Below are 22,609 nucleotides of genomic sequence, written 5' to 3'. Positions count from 1 at the left end.
AACCATGACAGAGCTCTTTTAGAAAAATTGGAACAACTGGCTGAAACTTGATACCATCTGAAAAGAATATGCAAGTATTCTAGGTTTACTAAAATCCTGGGCCAGTGACAGTGAGCTGTGCTGGAAAAAAAAAAAAAGCAACCTCTGTCTCCCAACTTCCACCCCACTGTTTTACCAACAAGACTGTTTCTGCTGCTCATTATTTAATCTTCAACCAAGGTGACTTTTGAAATGTTCTTCCTCAGATGCCTTACCCTGGACCAATGATTCTCAAACTTGAGCATGCATCATAATCACCTGGAGGGCTTGTTAAAACAGATCACAGGCCCCTCCCCTGGAGCTTCTGATTCAGTAGGCCTGGGGTGGGCTCTGGGAACTGGTCCAACAGGTTCCCAGGCGGTGCTGATTCTGCTGCTCCCAGGACTCCTTTTTGAGAAACAACTGCCCTAGACCTGTCACTCCTCCCTGAGAACAATCCCCAGGCTGGAGGCCGCAGGCAGCGCTGCAGGCCTTCCCACCGTCCATCCCCTTCTCCCACACAGGGACAGCCTCCGTGGGGTCAGTAAGCGCCACTCCCCGGCGACTGTGTAAACCCTGCTGCCAAGGGTGGGTCGCTCAAGGCGTAGCTCAAGGTAAGCGTGGACCATTTTCGTCCTGTGAGATGAAGGGGAGGCCTGCTGAGGGGTGCTCCTGAGAAAGAGGCACAGGATGAAGGTTCTTTGAACCCGCCTTTGGTTGTTCCGGGGGAGGACATGAGGCTGTGAGGCCTCAGGCCTCCGGCAACCTTGAAGGGAGCTGGGCAGCAGTGAGCTAGGAGCAGGACAGACAGTTGGCAGAACCCAGCTGCCTGGTGCTGATGCTCACCGACTGAGTAAACCAGTCCAGAACCACCCAGCCTTGGGGCTTCTTGTTAGGTGACAAAATACATTCTTCATTGTTTGAGCTGGTTGAGTCAGGGTTTTCTGTTGCTTGAAGCTGAAAATATCTAATCACAAAGCAAAGCAAACAGGGTAACACATCCATCTGAGGGCTACAGACAACCTCTCAGCACACATTACAGTGGTATGTGTTGCACAGAGTAATCCTAAAATTCCATATTTATATTTTCCAATCATTTCAAAAGCCATGCAATTGAATGTCAGGGGATAAGCAGTGCTTAGGAAATGATGGGGCACCTAGATTGCTCAGTTGGTTAAGCCTCCAGCTCTTGATTTCTGCTGAGGTCATGATCTCAGGGTCACGGGATCGAGCCCAGCGTAGGGCTCCGAGCTCAGCAAGTCTTCTTCTTGAGATTCTCCCTCTCCCCCTCCCCCTGCTTCTGTGTGTGTGTGCATGTGTGCGTGCACGTGCACTCACTCTCTCTCTCTCTCAGATAAGTAATTCTTTAAAAAAAAAAAAAAGAATAGAAAATGAAAGAAGCTCTCTAACACACAGTAAAGTGTTACTGTACTCAGTCCCAGCTCTGGGTCTCTCTTACAAGAAGCATACTCATTTTTTTTTTTTTCAGCGGTTTGCTAGGAATCATATAATATCAGGGCTTACTAAAGAATTCAGTTGCTTCCACCTATGAATCTTAGATTTGGTCTCCTTCTACAGAGAGCAGACTAATTGGGAAAATCATGTTCCAACCTGCATCACTTTATTTTTTTAAATATTTTATTTATTATTTATTTTAGAGAGCACACAAGGGGGGGGCGGGCATGGGGGAGGCGCAGAGGGAGAGGGACAAGCAGGATCCCCACCCCCAAGCGGCGGGGAGAGGGAGCTGAAAGCAGACACTTAACTGACTGAGCCACCCAGGCACCCCCCATATCACTTCAGATGAAAGTAAACCAGTGTATCTAGAGAGAGGACACCTCAGACTATGTGCCTGTTCTGCCACTTCATAACTCTGTAATCTTAAACTGTTTTGCTTTTTTGAACCTGTTTCCTCGTCTATAAAATGGGAATTCCTAGTTAACTAAGGACAATGCATGTAAAAGTACTTTGTGAACTATAAAGTATAATACAAGGGCAATTACTTAAATCCAATTTTTAATGGATTAACTGAATTAGCAAAGCCTGCTTTTAAGAGCTATAGATCAATCATGATCCCAGAGGAATTACTTCACCAAAGCTTCATACTACATATAACTGCCATAACTATTAAATGGGACAATGGATTGTTATTCAAACTGGACTTCACTTATTATCAATAATTTAGTGGCAGCTAAAGGAACCAACAGCCACAAGTACAACCCAAAAACTTAACGATGTACAAGGCATAACATCAACATGAATTATCTACTATGTACATCTGCACAAAGGTCAACATGAGAGGCCACACACAATGTCTGTGTTTCTACTGAAGCTGTTCTCTGGGAACTACCTTCAAATGCAGCAGTGGGTTTCTCTGGACATTTCACAGGTGGCAAATCATCTTTCCTACAGAAGAAGTTTAGGGTTTTTTTGGGGGGTGAGGTAAAGTTTTTCTGATGTTTAAAAAAATTACCGAAGTATAGTTGACATATTAGTTTCAGGCGTACAACACAGTGACTCCGCAATTCTCTATGTTACTCATTGTCCACCAAAATAAGTATAGTCCCCATGTGTCAACATATAATAGTATTACAATATTATTGACTATATTCCCTGTGCTATACTTTTCATATCCATGACTTATTTTGTAACTGGAAGTTTGTACCTCTTAATCCCATTCACCTATTTTACCTATCCCCCATCCCACACCCCTCTGGCAACCACCAGTTTGTTCTCGGTAATTAAGAGTCTAGTTTTCTCATTATTCACTTGTTTTGTGTTTTAGATTCCACATATAAGAGAGATCATAATGTATTCATCTTTCTCTATCTGAATTATTTCACTTAGCATAATACCTTCTAGGTCCTTCCATGTTGTCACATATGGGAAGATTTCATTCTTATTTATGGCTGAAAAATATTCCATTTTATATATGTGTATATGTATATATGACCTCTTTATTCATTCATCTATTAATGGAACACTTGGGTTACTTCCATATCCTGGCTATTGTAAATAACACTGCAACAAACATAGGGGTGGATGTATCTTTTCAAATTAGTGTTTTCATTTTCTTGGGTAAAAATCCAATACTGGAATTACTGAATCATACAGTATTTCTAATTTTAATTTTTTGAGGAACCTTCATATTCTTTTCCACAGTAACTGTACCAGTTTGCATTCCCATCAACAGTGCACGAGGGTTCCTTTTTCTCCACATCTTCACCAACACTTGTTGTTTCTTGTGTTTCTGATTTTAGCCATTCTGACAAGTGTGAGGTGGATCTTATTGTGGTTTTGATTTGCATTTTCCTGATAAGTGATGTAGAGCATCTTTCATGTACCTCTTGGCCATCTGTATGGAAAAATGTCTATTCATGTCTGCTGCCCATTTTTTGATTGGATTATTCATTTTGGGGGTATTGAGTTGTGTAAGTTCTTTATATATTTTGGATACTAACCCTTTATCAGATATGTCATTTGCAAATATCCCCTCCCATCCCATAGATTGCCTTTTTGTTTTGGTCATGGTTTCCTTTAATGTGCAGAAGCTTTTTAGTTTGGTGTAGTCCCAATAGTTATATTAATAGATAATGTTTAGTTTTAGCCCAAGAGCCACATGCCTTCCAGAGCCATGTCTTCTGACTGAAAGATCTGAAAAACTGGGTAAACACAACAGGAATTGGCCATGAGGGAAAAAAGCATGTATGGCACGAAAACCATGTTTCTCCAACTGGGATGTGTATATGTGTAGAAGAGAAAATAATGCCATGAGGTAAAAAGACAATCTTCCCAAAATGTACGTTTTACTAAAAGATCTTTGGAGGAAAAAAAGGGAACAACCATGAGTAATTTTAAAGTGACTTAAAATTCTCAATAAATTAAAAATGTGGGGTTTTTTTTAATTTCAAAGAATTTTCATGTTCATAGCAGACTTTTTAAAACTACATCCCCACTACTTGGGGAGGGGGGACTGGGAAAGGGCCACAATAAACAAACAAGACTTTCCCTGTATCCTTCATAAATGAGTCTGCAAAGGCAATTCAAAAGCAATGGTTCCAAAACCATCTTTCATTACATCTGTGAACTACTGTCTAGACGACCCTAGTTAATTATTCGTGAAGTGGCACCATTCTTTTGTTACATTTCCTGGGGTGGGGGTGGGAGTCACTATTATTCTAGAGGCATGTTTCATATGTGGAAGACTGCAACAACAAAAGAATAATTTGATGACAATTCATTTAAAACTAGAATAACAAGCTCCCGGGAGACCCTATTATTTTCATACTTATGTTCCTAGACAGAGAATACTGCCTTGGGAAATTATATTTCTCCTCTGAACCTTGAAATCCCAAGCTCTGTTGTCACCCTCTTAAGCAATATCAAGTTTGGGGTCACAACACATCTAGAATGCCTCCACAGAATCGACTGATACTGCTGCCAATATATTGGGATCCATCTGAAAAGTACTTTTATTTCTCATCAGCCCACCATGACGAGTAAAGAGCAACCCAAAGCATAATTCTCCCTGCATAAAAGAAGCCCAAGACAACCACAATGTCAGCTCATCTCTAACCATATAGCGATAAGCTTTCTGGAAGATAGAAGTTAGGTTCCCAATGGCAAAACACCCAAGTCTCTCTCTTGCTCACAGTGTAACTTCACTCTGGTCTGAAATAAGCTCCTTACAAATCTTTTATATACTTTTTAATAACCATGTTGTCATTTCCATGGGCAAGTCTTCCTGGCTGTTGAATCTGCCTAGCTCTTACTTCAGGATGCACACCTGACTCAAGACTCCAGATACCTGACTGTGAAATATTTGTGATGAGTAGCTCAGACACTTGTGAAGCCAGCTGAGAGTCAGACTTCAAGTGCTGAATTAAGACACTTCTCCTAAAGGCAAGCCCTAGTCTAAGGTAATGAACACCAAGTTTCTGGCACTGGATATGCTACATTTAGGGACCATACCCAGGCTCTCCAGACTTCATTTCTACTTCTATTGTTACGGGCCTATGAACATTAATGAAATGTTTTGCTTATTTTTAATCTAGATTAACCCTTCAAAATATACCTGGAATTATTAAAATTGGTTCAAATATCTTTTTCAATATAAAGATATAAATTAGCACAAGCCTAATCACTCCAAAGTCTAAAAAAAATAAATCTAGGGGAAGTAATAATTTCAACAAAAATCAGAATTAGGATACTGATCCTATTATACTATTTTTCTAATTAATTCCATTTGAGGGCTAAATAGTTATATAAATAAGTCTCAAAAGCTTTGCTAAAAATTTCACAATCTAAAAAAAAACAAAAAGGTTTTTGTGACTTGAAAACAATTTTAATATATACCAAGAACCCTGCTGAAAAGCTTGTATTCTAAGAATATCTAAATTAGCACATCTATTACAGTCAAAGAAAATTTACTTTAGACTGTTACGGCCATGAAGACCATGACTGAATGCATTCATTCTGCAACCCTCCCAGGGCCCATATGACTCTGTAGAAGGTACCACGGGGCACACATTGATAGAACTAATAACCCATTCTCTTTAAAAACACACCAACTGCAATGACCTAATTTAAAAACCACAGCCTCTGATACCAATACCACTGCTTTGATTTCAATGGCAAATATGGTTTGTGGGCTTGGATATGAAGAACATGTGAAACATTACAAGTTATCAACTTAAAAGACTTAAATTTATATTGGGAGCTTGCATCCCTTCATTGAGCAGTTCTTCACCTAGGTGTTAGGTACTGGGTTGGGTGCTAAGGAACCAGTCGAATGAGACTCAGGACAATCCTAAGACAGGCGATTTTATACAGAGATACGCCCTGTATTAGAGGTGCCATGGTGCTCTACGGAGTTGGTCAGGTAAGGGGTTTAGCCAGAGAGAAGAAGAGTCCCAAGGTGTATGAGCCTAGGTGAAAGAGGGGAAGGGAGAAGCACGGGCAGGAAGGCTGAAGAAGTGAGCAGGGCATAGATCACAAAAGGCCTTCTAGGCCATGCTCGGAGGTCTGCACTTCCTCACGAAGGCAAGGTTGTGTGTAGGAGGAATGACAGGAAAGGAGGTATTACTGAGATACATTACTCAGGGAGAAAGGTGGAGAACAGGCTCGGGTGGCTACAGAATGGAGGTGGCAGACCATCGGAAGAAGATCCAGCCACAGCTGGTCGTCTACGGGTGGGGAGTAGGAAGGAATCCAGGGGGGGCATCCTGGTTTCTGGCTTGTATAAATGAATGCATGGGGCAGCAGCTGGGGAGGGCTGAGAAGGAACTGAGCCCGAGAGCTCAGTAAGTTAGCAGCACCCGAAAGCTAAAAGGAGCTCTCTGTGGGCAACTGGACAGGTGAGACCCCTGGCTAGAAGGTACAATCTAAGTTCAAGTTCTTTCTATACAGATAAAGACCCAAGAGAACAGGTGAGATCACCTCGGGGAAATGGCAGATGGGAAGAGAACAATGTCCACAAGGGAACCCTGGGGAAGCACGCTCAGGTTAAAAAGCTAAGATTCTGTCAACAGGTGAGGAACTTGGGGGTTGTCCTGAAAAAAAGAGCTTTCAACTTCTAAAGGAGAACAAAGAAAAGTGAAAAGCAGTTCCATTCCCTGTGCGGGCTCTGAAATCCCCTTCACTGCCAAAAGGAAGTTTCCCCTAGCGATTAAGTCATTTTTGTCTGCAATTATCTCTTTCAGTATGTTGCTGAAAGGTTAACAAGACTTTCTTCATGTTCTGACTCTTAGGACCGGCCTTTAACTGATGTAAACGGATTCAGGAGAACACAGTTTGCTGCTGTTAACTGATCATATAAAAGCACATTAAAAAAAAAAAAACACAACACAATGACAACTCCCACCGACACTGTACCTGGCCAGTCGGTATTTACCACTTTTATGTAACCATTTTTAAATGCTGATGTACTATACTGTTCACTTCGCCATTGCTCACACTTCTCCCATTCTAACAAATGTACGCCAGCAAGGCTTATGGGAGCAATGTAGAGAGAGCCAGACGAGCTTCCCAGAGAGCATTTATTTCCAGCAAGAGCTGAAGTCCGCTCTCACTGGTTCTCATCGCTGAGTCCCAAATGCAATCTCTCACTCTCAGTGAAGGAACAGATTACTGCTGATATTTGAGAACCCCCGGGAGAAAAACGGGGACGCAGACGCAAGAGGGGAGAAAGTCTTTCAAATACTGCTTTCCTGGCTTTCAACCAAATACAATTACATAGCATTCATAGAAGATTAAGTCAAGTTAATACAAACAAAATCTTCAGCAAGGCCAATTTCCCTGAAAGCTTTCCCAAACTGTGTTTGAGATCATAGGCTGGCGACTCCAGAGCCCTCCACCCCATGATTAATGGTGGTCTGCTTCCGGGCCCCGCCCTGGGCAGTCTGCAGACTGAGACACAGAGCCCTCTTCAGATCTAGATTCTCACCAGGGATAGATGTCAGTGCCACACACCTTTCCTGGGACATCTTGAAACTCTATTTTATGGTCATATCAATCTGGAGTCCCAAGGTGCTCCTCTAGATGGGTGCTCTCAGAGACGAGGCACTCGTGGTGTAGAATTCCTAAGCACTGGCTCTACTGACTTCAAGTCCTATTTTTCAAGGAAGGTTGGCATGGTGGGGTAGTAATTAAAATGAAAATCACAAAAATGTTTAAAAACATGTAAAGAGGTAGTAATAACTTCACAGGTAAGATTTAGGGTAAAGGACATTAAACTAGCAGGGCAAATCTAATATCAGATTATAGCCCAAAGCATAAAATAAATATCTGTACGTCCAGACTGATATAAATAAATGACTGAATAAATAAATGAGGGAAAATAAACAAATCTCCCATAGAGAAGAATTCCAAATACTCTGTGTAAGTAGAGCTTAGTTCCATTTAATGACTTGCCTCCAAAGAGTGTAGCATGGACAGAGGTGAAAAAGCCAGGTGATCAAGGTCAATATCAAAGTGATAAGCCATGTTGACAGCAGATATCCTTGATACGTAGTGAGAATACCAATTTAGAGCTGTGGTCTTCCTCCCCAAGAACCCGTAACCCCAATCTGACCAGGAGGAAAAACATCAGGCAGCCCCAAACAGAGGGACATTTTACAAAATACCTGAGCGTTACTCCTCAAAACAGTTAAGATTTCACAAACAACTCGACAAACTGTCACAACCAAATGGGTCCTAAGGAGACATGAGAACTAAAAGTAATGTGGTATCCTGGATGGGATCCTGGACAGAAAAATGACATCAGGGAAAAACAAGTGAAGTTCAGATAGTGTGGAGTTTAGTTCATGGTAACGAACCAACGTTGGTTTCTTAGTTGTAACAGATGTGCCAGCATAATGGAAGATGTTAACAGTTGGGGAAAGTGCGAGCGGGCTCTATGAGAACTCTCTGTACCATCTTTACAGCTTTTCTGTACATCTGAACATATTCTGAAACAAAAGCTCTACTTTAACTGTAGCAAGACGTTATATGAGCTTTGGAGTTATTAAAATTTTCATTTAAAAAAATTCCCAACGGTGCAGTAAAGGTGAATCAATACTAAGTACTTAGGTGATTCATTTACCTATCACAGGACATTACACTTACAGAGAGAATTCTTGGAAAGAGCTCCAGAACCTACATTTTCAGGAAATGGACACAAAGAAAATTCTCTAATAGCACCATCCAACCCGTGTCATGATCTAGTCTTTACACATAAGGAACAAATCCCAAGGGGGAAAAAAAAATGCCAGAAGAAACAAAGAGGAAGAGGCCTGGACACCAAGTTAAAAGGAAAGCAACTAGGGATAATGTAACAGCAAAATACTGGAATATTTAATATTGAGAAGATTAAAATTATATAAATCAGCGCTGATCAAAATGGGAATCATGATTAAGAAATTTAAATATCAATCCAGTAGTGGCAAGCAGCATTTTTTTTTTTAATAAAATAAGATGAACTAGAAAAGTTCTGTGGATGGATAGTAGGGACTGGTTGCACAGCAATGTGGATGTATTCAATGCCACAGAACTGTAGGTTTAAAAATGGTTTAAATGACAAATGTTACGTATATTTTACAATAAAAAAATGAAATAGAAAAGAGTGTGTCGGGAGCCTGGGTGGCTCAGTTGGTTAAGCGACTGCCTTCGGCTCAGGTCATGATCCCAGGGTCCTGGGATCGAGCCCCGCGTCGGGCTCCCTGCTCGGCAGGGAGTCTGCTTCTCCCTCTGACCCTCCCCCCTCTCATGCGCTCTCTCTATCTCATTCTCTCTCAAATAAATAAATAAAATCTTTAAAAAGAAAAGAAAAGAAAAGAGTATGTCACAGGTAGTACAGGTAAGCACCATTTTATAAATAAATAAAGCATGCATACATATTCATACATCCATATATATGTCTATGGGCAGGTAGGCAAGCATGATATAAAATGTCTCCCTTACCATGAGTCACTGTTAAAAAGTTTGAAAGCCACTGTGCTAAATCACGGCTGCCATTCTGCCTCCCCACACACCTTCACTAACAATCTGACACTAGGTCAAAAGACCCAGGGGGATAAAATCTACTAATACCTTTAAGTCTGACAGAAAACAGAGGAAAAGAAACTAGTTCTGACGAGAAAGGAGAGAACGCAGCAATCTACAGAAGAGAACAAAGGCTAAAGGTGAGCATCAAGGCTGTCGACAGGCTGGACACACCCAGCCCTGGAGGCCTCTCGGCGGGGCTCACAGCGCCATGGCCACAGGGACGAGTCATATCAAGTCTGACATTCCTATGAGACAACCAACCAGAGTTCCTGATTTCCCTCCCTTACTTCCTTTCCCATCTCAGTTGTCATCCTTCAGATGCTCAAGCCAAATTCTAGAAGCCCTCCATGACTGACTTCTCTTCCCCTGATTCAGCAACTAATGAATCTGCTCCACCCCCAAAATTCATCTCAGAACTTCCCGTCCCCTGTCCCTTCATCCCCACTCCCACCAGCCTCGTGGGAACCACCACCAGCAATCCTCACCTCATCCTGCTCCCTCCCATACACTCCAACAGAGGACTGTGACAAACTCTGAACTCTGCCTCATATATTTATCCCACATTTAAAATTTTATACAATGAATTTAAATGGCTACAAAGAGTATAATTTCTGGCATATTATAAATGATGGCATTTTTAAATAAAACTCACAATCACTTTTTAAAATATATTCAATGGAATCTAAATACTACTGCAATGAAATCTGCCATCGTTCATTTTTTTAAAATAATCTCTACACCCAACATAGGGTTCCGACTCATGACCCCAAGCTCAAGAATCGCATGCTGTACCACCTGAGCCTGCCAGGTGCCTGATCATCATCCGTTTTTTTTAAACACACCAATATGCATTCTTGTATTGCTGGATATTCCCTCCAAGGATTTTAACCTAATACATACATCATTATGTTCAAAGCCTTTTGCAACAAAACTATGGGTTTCAACCGAAATGTTAGGCTTTTAAAAAAATTTCCTGTGACCACAGGGTTTAAGTGTTAAATATTTTTTTCTTCTGAATTGAGTTATCATTATAATTTTCATCAGTATACAACTGATCAACAAATTTTATAAATTTTGATAGGTGATTAAACTTAAGGAGACAAATTTACTGAAAATGCATTCTTTAACGAAATGGATGAAAGTGTCTTGCCCCACATCATTGATTCATGTGACAATAATTTTCCTGTCCACTTTTTTTTTTTAAATGTAAGCACTAAAAAAGCTTGTTCACAACAACGGATGTGAATGGAAGGAGCATTGTTATAGTACCGTCCCTATATTCTCTACACTCCCTCATTGTTTATCCAAAAAGCATAGTGATCTATCATTGAAAATGACTTTTGATGATCTATCAACTGCCAATTTGATTATGCCCTTCAATTTTGTGGAAAGATTTGAAAACCACCAGAGTTACAAAAGAATTTGTTAACCAATCAGAGTTAATCGCTTCTCCTGACCAATGCCAGTATTTCAAATCAAACCTCTGTTTGCCCAAGATGGAGCACATAGTAAGATGGGGGCAGGGTAAGAAGTATGCCTTTCTTCTATAAAGTGGAAAAGAGAGATTACAGAAGAAGAAGTGGAAAAGGATAACTTGCAACCTCAGACAGATCTGTTGCAGGAGACTAAATGGACAGTGAGATCTAAAAGCTGATTCTCGGGACGCCTGGGTGGCTCAGTCGGTTAAGCGTCTGCCTTTGGCTCAGGTCATGATCCCAGGGTCCTGGGATCGAGCCCCGCATCGGGCTCCCTGCTCAGCGGGAAGCCTGCTTCTCCCTCTCCCTCGCCTGCCGCTCCCCCTGCTGTGCTCTCTTGCAAATAAATAAATAAAATCTTTAAAACAAACAAACAAATAAATAAAAGCTGATTCTCTGAAAGTTATCCCTGTGCCCAGGTACCACTCAGAGTCTCCATGTACCTCCAAGGGACCAGACATCCCAGTCTGACGAGTGATGGAGACTGCCCCATGACCAAAGTATCCTTTTTTTTTTTTTTAAGGATTTTATTTATCCATTCGAGAGAAAGAGAGAGAGACCGAGAGAGAGCACAAGCAGGGGGAGGGACAGAGGGAGAGGGAGAAGCAGGCTCCCCGCTAAGCAAGGAGCCCGATGTGAGACTCGATCTCAGGACCCTGGAAACATTACCCAAGCTGAAGGCAGACACTTAACCGACTGTGCCCGGCAGGCACCCCAAAAGTATTCTCTTAAAAATGTAGTTTACACCTTTCGATTTGTTAGCCCCTGCTTTAAATCCTTTACAAATCATATCACCCTTAAAAAAATAAAACCCAACCTCCTTGCTGTGGTTTCTAAGGTCCTACCTTACCTCACAATCCCACAAACCACACTGGCCTTCTCCACGTTACTGGGATGTTGCCAGTGCTTCCCGCCTCGGGACCTTTGCACCAGCCACTCCCTCTGCCCAGAGCACTCTCCCTCTGTTTGCTGTGTGGCTATTCCTCCACATCCTCCAGACTCAAATGTCACTTGCTAAGAGGGGCCCTGCCTGACTACCCCATCTTCCTCACTATTCTATACCACAGCAATCTCATTGTTGATAGTTATAATCACAGCCATTTTGTTTTATTTACAGTAATGTCTGACTCCACCACTACATGCAACACAGGTTTGGTTGAATATTTTATGCCCAGCACCCAGCACTGTGCCTGATGCTCAATAGCTATTTGTGAACAAGAGGAACAGCATAAGTGTGCCGTGGAAAAGGCAAAGTTGAGGATGGGGGAGGGGGAGATATTTCTAACAGCTTTCTGTACAACCTTATTTTAAAACAAAGACATTTTAATTATTAGAGTACAGATACCCCAACGCCAAAGAGCAAGGTATATCACTGATCTATTAAACACATAAACATAAACGTACATATACCAAGACTTCAGATAGCATCCAAAGTGGGCAGCAATGTTCAGCATGCAGGTATTTGCTCCTGTTGTTTTTCTTACCTCTGTTCTTGAGAATGCTCCTCCATATTCTCTTCGGAATCACCCTATTGATAAAAACAAAAAAAACCCAAAAAACAAAAAACATGATTTAACAGTTATTTCAAAAGAACACAAAATCTACAAAAGAAACAGTTCTTAAATTTCACATGGATGATGAACTTTTAACGGATGTCTAAAATTAGTGCCTGCGAGCACCTGGGTGGCTCAGCCGGTCAGGCGTCCGGCTCTTGATTTCGGCTCAGGTAGTGATCTCAGGGTCGTGAGATCCAGTCCCACATCAGGCTCCATGCTCAGCATGGAGTCTGCTTGAGATTTTCTCTCTCTTTCCCCCTCCGCTTCTCCCCCCTTTCACATTCTCTCTCAATAAATAAATAAAATCTTTAAAAAAATAAAAAATAAAAATAATAAAATAGTGCCTGATACACAGCAGGCATTCAGTGAATATTTATTGAAAGAACGACTCTCCTAAAAACCATAAATTGCCAAGTGATCCCTTAGATAGTGTAAGTCAAGATTCTCCCTGCTTGGGCGCCTGGGGTGGCTCAGTCGTTAAGCGTCTGCCTTCAGCTCAGGTCATGATCTCAGGGTCCTGGGATCGAGTCCCACATCGGGCTCCCTGCTCTGCGGGAAGCCTGCTTCTCCCTCTCCCAACCCCCACCCCCGCTTGTGTTCCTGTTCTCGCTATGTCTTTCTCTGTCAAATAAATAAATAAAATCTTAAAAAAAAAAAAAAAAAGATTCTCCCTGCTTAAAGCCATGACCCAAACATAATCTCAAAACTAGTTTGACATCTCTTCTCTCCAAGTGCCTTTTTTTTTTTTTTAAAGATTTTATTTATTTATTCATGAGAGACAGAGACAGAGAGAGAGAGAGAGGCAGAGGGAGAAGCAGGCTCCCAAGGAGCAGGGAGCCCGATGCAGGACTCGATCCCAGGACGCTGGGATCATGACCTGAGCCGAAGGCAGACGCTTAACGACTGAGCCACCCAGGCGCCCCCTCCAAGTGCCTTTTTTTAACATTTAACTTTAATCACACAAAATAAAGTTTAATGATAATATATAAAATGGATTGATTAGCTCAGAATCCCCTACATGGATACCTGATATACTGTGACATTAACATAAAAATGCTGACCAATTTTATAAATGGCATAAACATCACACTCAAAAGCATTTCCAAAATCCTCTCCCAGACTTACCAGGCCAAAATCTGACCACGTGTCATGTACCAGGAGGGTAAGAAGAAAAGTCACTTGAAATAGAAACAAAAGGGCAGATCCGATTAAATACTACATGTATTTGCCTGACAGACACAATCTTGACCATTCTTTCCCGAAGCTCGCCACTGTTGAGTTCAGGAATACCGAGCCTCCCTGGTCCTCCGGCTTCTCTCTAACCCTTGCTCTCGGCACTTAACTGCCTCTCTGCACCCCGTCTTCCTCCTTGTCACTGCCAGTCCTCCTGGGCCCAGACTCCCTACACCAATTCCCTCAGAATGTTGACCCACGCTTATCACCGTGGGGCTCAAATCCCTACGGCCAGCCCCAACTCCTCACTCAATCACACGTGTAGATACTCAGGGAATGCCTACCTCTCCTGAGAGCAAGACTCCTGCAGCTTTGGTGAGTCCGGCGCCATGCGGTGGCCAGCACAGGGCAGGTACTCCACGATACCCGTAGGATGACTTCACTTACAGCTCCAGCCCTACCGGCAAATGCCTCCAGCACATACGCATTGTGTCTCCCCCAACACTGACTTATCAACATCAGGGGCCCCTGCCAAGTGGTTTCTGTTCTAACCAGCCTCCCTCTGTCAAGGATACCATCACACTCCTTGACCCATGGACAAACCTTACGATCATCCTGTACTGCTCTCCTTCCTTCACCTCCAGCCATAATGACTCACTCACTCAACTGAACTACGGTACAGACCTGTGCTTTCTTTTCCATCCCTTCTGCCAGCAAAGCAGCCCATAGCATCAGTACCCCAGGCCTCCATTACCAGCACAGACAGGGCTTTTCGCTCTGTTTAAGACTGCTGCCTCCAATCCACCCCTTGTGTCTCTGCAAGACCAATTTTCTGCAACATCAGTCACGACTTACCACCCACTTGGTATGGACCCGGCATCCAGTGTCCTATTAATCTCTGCTCAAGAGCCTACCACCATCCCTAACTGCTACTCAGATGTACTCTAAGCTCCTTAACCTGGAACTGGGCAACTGTCAAATGCCCTTGACATACCCATCCCAATCTCTACAGCCACACTTCATCAGGAGCTCTGGACCCCCATTTAAAACATCAGCTTAAAAACACTGTCACTCAAATAAGGATCTAGAGGAGGTCCCATTCACACCCTTGCTAATGCGGGTCTCTAAGCGGCCCTCCCAGTCCTAAGCCTTAACAGACTCTGCCAATACACAGTGTTCCTCCTCTCTCCTCTCAGTTCCTACATTTCAGCACTTGAATGTTATCTCAGGGTATTACCAGCCTTATCTCCCCGACACCAAAGGGCGGGAGCCAAATCCTATAATTTCCCTACCCCACCCCCTTGGCAGTGCCTCAGGGCCCTTGCACTAGCTATTCTAAATCTCTCATGGCTTTCGAGGGTTGGCTCAAATGTCAAATCGAGGCCTTCTCAAAGGGCCTTCAACTTGTTAACTTAAAACTCCAGCTTGTTTACTTCAACTTGTTAACTTAAAACTCCAGCTCCCACCACCTGCAGAACCAAGGACAGGCTAGCTGTTTCTCACACCTGTTAGAATGGCTAATATCAAAAAGAAAAGAAATAAAACAAGTATTGGCGAGGATGTGGAGAAAAAGGAACCTCGTCCACTGTTGGTGGGAATGCAAACTGGTGCGACCACTCTGGAAAACAGTATGGAGGTTCCTCAAAAAGTTAAAAATTGATCTAACAATTCCACTTCTGGGTATTTATCTGAAGAAACCAAAAACACGAATTCAAAAAAATATCTGCACCTCCATAGCAGCATTATTTACAACAGCCAAGATATGTAAACAACCTAAGTGTCCATTGAAAGATGAATGGATAAGGACGTGGTTATGTATGTATGTGCATATATATGTGTACATATATATATATATATATAAAATGAAATACTATTCAGCCATAAAAAAATGAAATCTGTTTGCAACAACATGGATGAACCCTTAGGGCATTATGCTAAGTGAAATAAGTCAAACAGAGAAAGACAAATACCTATGGTCGCTCTCAAATACAGAATTTAAAAAACAAAAACAAAAGCAGGGGCGTCTGGGTGGTTCAATCAGTTGAGCTTCCGACTCTTGGTTTCAGCTCAGATCATGATCCCAGGTCGTGGGATCGAGCCCTGGTGCTAGCATGGACTCTGCTTCAGATTCTCTCTCTCTCCCTCTGCCCCTCCCCCTGCTCGCGCTCTAAAATAAATAAATAAATAAAATACTTTAAAAACAAATACCAAGTTCAAAGATACAGAGAATAGACTGGTGACTACTGGGGAGCCAAGGGCGGTGGGGAGGCAAAATGGGTGAAGGCGATCAAAAGGTACGAACTTCCAGTTATAAAATAAGTACATAAGTCCTGGGGACATAATGTACAGCATGCGACCAGTGAGTAATACTGTACTGCAAATTTGAAAGTTACTGAGAGTAAATCTTAAAAGTTCTTATCATAAGCCAAAAAATTTTTTTTGTAACTATGTATGGTGACAGATGGAAACTAGACTTACTGTTAGGCTGTACACCTGAAAATAATATAATGTTATACGTCAATTATGCCTCAATAAAAAAAATTTTAAGCAAAAATTTCAAAAATACTAGTGGATATGACCATTTTTAAAAGCGTCATGAAGCAAATTTTTCTAACTCAAAACAGAACATGAAGGTATCTCCCTCAGACCCGGGAACTTTACCACCACAATACTTCCCTGGTGAGACTGCTAAAACACATACAGTGACATAGTGGCCAAGAGCATGGGCTTTGAAGCTCAACGCCTCCTGGGTTCAAGTCATACCAGTGCCACATTCCTTCAGCCTTGGGCGGATTATTTAATGACTCTGTGCCTCAGTTTCCTCATCTGTAAAGTCAGGTCATAACACTTCACAGTTTGAAGTGTATTAACATGAGTAATAATAACTCATAAAGTGCTTAAACAATGCCAGTAATACTCAACTCATGTTAGGTATTATTTTTTATGTTGATAGTGGAAGTAGATTAAACCAAAAATAAATCTCTATAACAAAAAGATTTCCAAATACCAGTCAGTGATTCACTGACAGGAGCAAGATGCTCTTAAATAACACAGGAGCTGAGACAATAAAGAATTCAGATACTCAACGTACTATTTCCTGTTTCACTTTCTACCAGTTTCCGTTACCTATACCCTCAGACTTAAGGGGGTAAGACACAAGACTTTTAAAAGCAGAGACTTTCTTATTTATAATCACTGTATCCCAGGGGCCTAACTGGGTCAGGCCCATGCTAAGTGTCTGCTAGATGAACAAACATGGCCAGAAAAGCACTAAGCCTAGCACCCCAAACCAGACCAACATGATTCTCCATCAAGTAACAGCTGCTCCTACTCAGCACCAATGTCAGTGTCCCAAATCTAACCCGGGTGTTAGGAGGGAGGCTTCTCATCTCAGCAAAGTCTGAATGGATTAGAAGAACAAATTCTAGATTGCCCTTCTTGCTGCTAGAACTCACACCAAAAAAAAAAAAAACCCAAAATCCGAAAACAATAATAGGAAATCAACACTTCAGGCACTCTGCCAGCCATCTTTGAAACTAATCTCGTAAACAGGACAAGACACTGAGGGCTGCCTCTCCTCCCCCAGGAAGAACTCGTGGGCCAGCTACTCAAGGCCTCCTGTATGCAGAACGGTGTGGCCACAATGGGACCACTGAGCTTAGAAGCCCAAACTCTCTCACAGGGAACCCAGTTAGGGCAAGAAGGCACAGGCAAGGCAAAGAAAAAAATCCAGACACTCAAGAAACTCAGAGAGAGAGAAATGACAACAGTGCCACTGCTGAGTTAGAAGTCTGGACGCACTGGCTCTCTGGCAACAGCAGGGCGATAGCATTTGTACTTTCATTCAGCAGATACATGTGGGGCCTGCTGCAGCGAGCATCCCAGGGCATCCCAGAGGACTGACTGGAGCGACACACGAGGTCAGGAAGGCCCAGAGAGCCAGAGCAGGTCAAGGGGATCACAGAAGGGTTTTTACCCTCAAGGCGAATTGAGAAGGTACACAGAGCAGTATCTTGCACACACGCCAGCACTTCTTGATAATAAGCTAATGAAAACATCTGTTTGGTTCCCAAACATCACCACTTTGTACCGAAGGATGGGTGAAGTCAAGTCAGAAGAGAGGAAAAATTCTGTTAATCTAAGAATAAAATCACATGGGTTTTTTTCTTCCTTCTCATTATCATCATGGAAGAGTGTTTTCTGTTCCCACACCAAACATCTTACCACGTAAAACAGCACATAACAAAAAAATGAAGGTAACAAAACATATCTATACAACTGTAGAGCATCTAATAGTACTGAGTTCTCTGCACTGGTTCAACCCCTTCAAAGCAGGAAAGCTGTCCCATGCCCTCCAGTGACCAAATCTAGTAGTCAGCTGAGAAGTACACCAAAATAATAGGTAACATACATGAAGTGCTTACTAAGTTCAAGATACTTCAAGCACTGCTGATCTCAGAGGATTACCCCCATTTTGCGGATGAAGAAACTGAGAAAAGGGATGGAACCGGGAGTCAAATCCTGGAAGCCTATCCAGAGGGTCTGGAAGATTATAAAAATTCAATTATTGTATTTGGTTTTACTAATGATGCATTTTTCTAGTCCTTGATCACTTAAAGACCCATTAGAAACAGAAAAAAAAAAAAAAAAGAAGACCCAATCACCAGAAAACATTTCCAAAATAAATAACTGTATAAATACTTCATGGTGACAAATGTTAATATTCGATGTTTTAATGCGACACCTTCTGGTGCTCCCAGTTCACCTATCACTGACAAATCTTAGCTTCTGCAGCTGCCTCGGAGTCTTCCTGAGTGAAAGGAATCCAACCTACAAATTAATTAAGCAGAAACCCTCAAATTTAAAAAACACCTATAAATACTCTCTCTTCAGCCAACTCCATGACACACAGGGGGAGCTTTTTGTGGAAAAAAAGTCAAAATACTTTGAGGAGAATTCTCTAAAAATAACTTTCTTCAGAACTCTCTGCAGCTTATACACATATGTGTGCATGTGCATATACTCAGTTTAGATACATATGCATATATACCCGCAGTTTACATAGATAGATTCATATATATCCCCAGCCCCGCCCAGGTCTTGCAGAGTAAAACAGTGTCTAAAAGATACACATATAGATAGAGACGAAGTATTTAGAAAATTATTTTGAATATCAGTTTCACTTTCATTATAGCTTTGATTAAAATAGCTTATTTATAAATGCTTCTATAGTGAGTGTTCTAGAAAGACAGCTTCTAAATTGTGTGCATTTTTTTTTACCAAAACAAACTGAATTCTACATATAAACAAAACCACAAATTAAGAATTTTATAAAGTAACTTTTAAGCCTATAAATAAAATCATTAATCATATCATAGGCCTTGACATTTCCATCTCTGAGCACAGTGACTAAATCTTCAGCTAATGCTGCAACAAATAAGCATCTATAATTTCCTTTCCTTTCTGTCTGGGTTGGCTTCCAACACTAACCAGTAAGGAGTACAGGCCACAATTGAGTAAAAAATGCAAATACATATAGATATACACCAGTGCTTCTCAACCGGGGCAATTTTCCTCCCCAGGGACATCTGGCAATGTCTGGGGACATTTTTAGCTGTCACAACTGGGGGGAAGGGGAGGAGAAAGTGCCACTGGCATCTAGTGGGTAGAGACAGAGATGCTCTAACCGCTGGGCATCTCGTAGCCCTCAGGACACAGAAGTCCATGCAGGACAGCCTTCACAACACAGCCAGAATGTTTTTAATGCTGCTTTTGAACAATTCTGACACACAAATATAACCATATTTTTAAAAAGTAAAAACGTCAAATTTTAAACGTGGATCTCTCAGTAGAGTCATGAACGATTTCTATGTGGTTCTTTTTATCTTTCTGTATTTTCCAAACCTTTCACAATACACATCTGTTATTTATAATCAGGAAAGAAAATCCATTTGGGGTACACTTTTAAGAGAAGGACAGACTATTTGCTCTCCCTCCCGATGAGGCTTTTTCTCAAAGAACTGGTCTCATTCAGCATGCTGGCCTTCAGGGAAGGTCCAGGAAAACTTTCCTCTAAAAATCACCTCTCTGCCTTGAAGTCGTTATTCATTAGTTCTGGTTAAAGTGAGTATTCTGAGTATCTCAAAACCAGCACTCTACTGCTTCACACAGGAGGGAGAAACTCAAATGTAAAACTGCACAGCCATGAACTTATAGCTAGACATCCTGTTTTTCCAAAGAGCCACAAGAGACAACATAGAATTAAGTGCTGCCACCAATGTGGGAAGTAATGAACATCTTAAAAATTACCACACACAAGCTGAATATTCCCTTATAATTCAACTCTCCCCTCTCCAAAAAAAGTATTGGGGGTCCCTACTGCTGCTGCTGAAAAGCAGTCAACAATATTATATTTAAAAGTGCACATTTGCCGTCAAATGTTAAAAGTTAAACCTTAACACAACGCTTTGCAGCACCGTATCTACCGCAGCCCTAAGTAAACCCTGTATGATGCCACAGATCCTCAATGAAATGCTAGTAATTATTTTTCCACATGCAACCCTTGTATTAAATGGGGGGGAGAACCCCCAAAACCTGAAATTCAAGTTGTTAAGAGGGTGCACCTAACACGAATTAAAGGCACTTGGAAAAAATCCAAGACTACACAATCTTTTAAAGTCCCATCTTCACTGCAAAGCTGCTTAACGCTAAGGGCAAGTGCCACTCACTAACACTTCCGAAATCAGTCCCCCTGTTGTCCTCGGGCACACGGCTCCAGCTCACTTAGGGAACAGGGCACACGTCCCTCGCGCATCCAGGACCACAGCCCTGCCGGGGGGCCCGCCCTTCCCCTGCACAAGGCTGCCGCCGGCCGCGGCCCTGCTGAGGTGGCCTCGGCTCCCACCTCCTGAACTTGGGGCGGGCGTGACTCACGCCCTGTCACATGGCGCGGGAGGAGGCTGGGAAGGCCACCGTTGCCAGGTGTTCAGGCTCGGGCCGACCGTTTATTTGCCTTGCAAAGTGGCCCGAGCGCCGGTGCCGCCGGCGGGGGGGGGCCGACGGCCTCCCGGCCGCTCCACCCTCGCACACCCACACCCGCCCTGTCACCTGGTCGTCCTCACCTGAGTGGGCAGCAGGAGTTCCCCTTCTTCTGCCTGCCACAGCTCCACCACGTTGGGCAAGGGCTCAATCGCTGCACGAACACCAAGAAATACACCGCGTTTTAATGCACGGAAAAGAAACGCTTCCTGTTTCCCTCCCGTGCCCCCATGCACCCGCCTCACCAAAACAAGTCACCCTTTCCTTCTTAAAGCGGCGGCCACCGGAGGAGCCGGCCGGGGACAAGAACACAATGGACGGGGTGCAAGTCGGCGGCCCCTCTGACAGAGAGCGGGGAGCGTGTACGGTCCGGGGTTCCCGTGCTAGGGGGACGGAGACGGGGAAGCCACCCCGCCGGCCACTCGGCGCTCCGCATCCCGCAGCATCTGGGGCGGGCGTCTGCGGGATGGGTCCCGGGCGGCCGGGCTCGAGGAACAAAGCTGCAGGAAGCCGGGCCGCGGCGGGGCCCCAGCGCGCGCCACACAAAGCGGGGGCTGCGCCCGGGGCGCCCGGGGCCCGCGCACAAAGGCTCCGGGGCGCGTGCGGCTAGCGGTCCGCGCCGCTGTCCCCAAGCTCCGCGACTGCCCAGCTTTCTGTTTGTCTGGGGCGGGGGGCGCGGGAGGGGACGCTGCGGTCAGAAAATGTTAATCAGCCGAGAATTGCAACCGCTTTCCTTCCTCCTCCTGCTCCTTTCCCCTTCCTCCCCTCGCCCTCTTATAGATTTCAGCAGTTCCCTAAAAGAAAGAGAAGGGGGGGCGGGGTGGAGAGGGAGAGCGAGCACAGCGGCGCAAGGCTGACCTTGTCCCTGAGCCCCTCCCGGGCGACAGCAGGGCAGGAGGACCTGGAAGACGCCCAGCAGGAGGTTCACGGCCGCGGCGGTGCGGCAGTAGCAGCCTGGCTGCGGGCGTCGGAGCCCCGCCATGCTGGTGCTCGCGCTCCTCTCGGGTGCTCGCCGCGCTCGCCGCTCGCTCGCTGGCGCCGGGGCTGCCTCGCCCCGGGCCCGCCCCCGCGCCGCCCCGCCCCGCCCCGCGCCGCCCCCGCCCCGCCCCTGCCGCCGCCCCCGCAGCTGCTGCCGCTCGGGCCCCGGGCGCGCCGCTCGCTCGGCGCGCGTGTGCGCCACAGATAGGGAGGGACGGGACGCGGCGGGGCGCGGGGGAACGTGGACAATGCGAACGCGGCGGCCCAGGACGCCCCGCCCGGGCGCGGACCCCACGGCTGCGGGCCCGCCCCTCAGCGCCCGCCGCGTCCTGCCCAAATCGGCCGTCCCCGGGCACTGTCTGCGGCAGTGACGGGGTCGCTGAAGAGCTGTCGGGAGGGACGCCCCGGCCACTGTCGCCAAGTGCGAGCTGAGGAACTTTCGGATGGTTTCCTCTTTCTTTGGGCACGCGGGCACAGTCGGGTTGTTACCCACGAGCGAGAGGGCGGCGCCGGAGGCGGGGGGAGCGTGGAGTCGCCCGGCCAGAGGCCTCAGACAGGATATTAGTGGAAATAATGCAGTGGTTGTCAGGAAACGCTAGTGCAGCCACATGGCTACGGCCAGTTGTGCAGCGAGGATATCCGGTGGCTGCAAAGTCTGTAATTTAGAATAAAAAGAGCTCTCCCGAGCCCCGAGAGGCTGACCTCAGCGAAGCGTGGCGGTGGCGTGCCCGGCAGCTTCCGTGGAGACGGTCCAGGTTGTGACAGGTGGGGAAGCCTCTTCCTAGGGCATTTATAGCTTCAAAGACCCTGCAGATACTCCCCGGAGGATTCATATTGCAAAGTTCAGCC

The 22,609-nt window shown here is 44.4% G+C and overlaps 1 protein-coding gene across 3 annotated transcripts in view; it reads right to left on the bottom strand.

The window, feature by feature from the left end:
• The window catches only part of TMEM131L (transmembrane 131 like), a 161,307-nt gene extending 139,480 nt beyond the window's left edge, over nucleotides 1-21,827 (bottom strand). The window contains exons 1-3 of one of the 3 annotated variants that reach the window (XM_045880270.3): nucleotides 21,641-21,827; nucleotides 20,866-20,936; nucleotides 12,500-12,543 (exon numbers count right to left, since the gene is read on the bottom strand). In XM_045880270.3, coding sequence (XP_045736226.1) covers nucleotides 12,500-12,543; nucleotides 20,866-20,936; nucleotides 21,641-21,764 — 239 coding nt within the window. In that variant the 5' untranslated portion in view covers nucleotides 21,765-21,827. The other 2 variants (XM_064585192.1, XM_064585191.1) reach the window with 2 other exon arrangements.
• Nucleotides 21,828-22,609: the final 782 nt, after the last annotated feature.

Source organism: Mirounga angustirostris, unplaced genomic scaffold, assembly GCF_029215605.1.
Source record: "Mirounga angustirostris isolate CCGP_5_RB_7025 unplaced genomic scaffold, mMirAng1.0.hap1 SCAF_2, whole genome shotgun sequence".
NCBI lineage: Eukaryota > Metazoa > Chordata > Mammalia > Carnivora > Phocidae > Mirounga > Mirounga angustirostris.
This window is presented reverse-complemented; position numbering and strand designations above follow the sequence as displayed.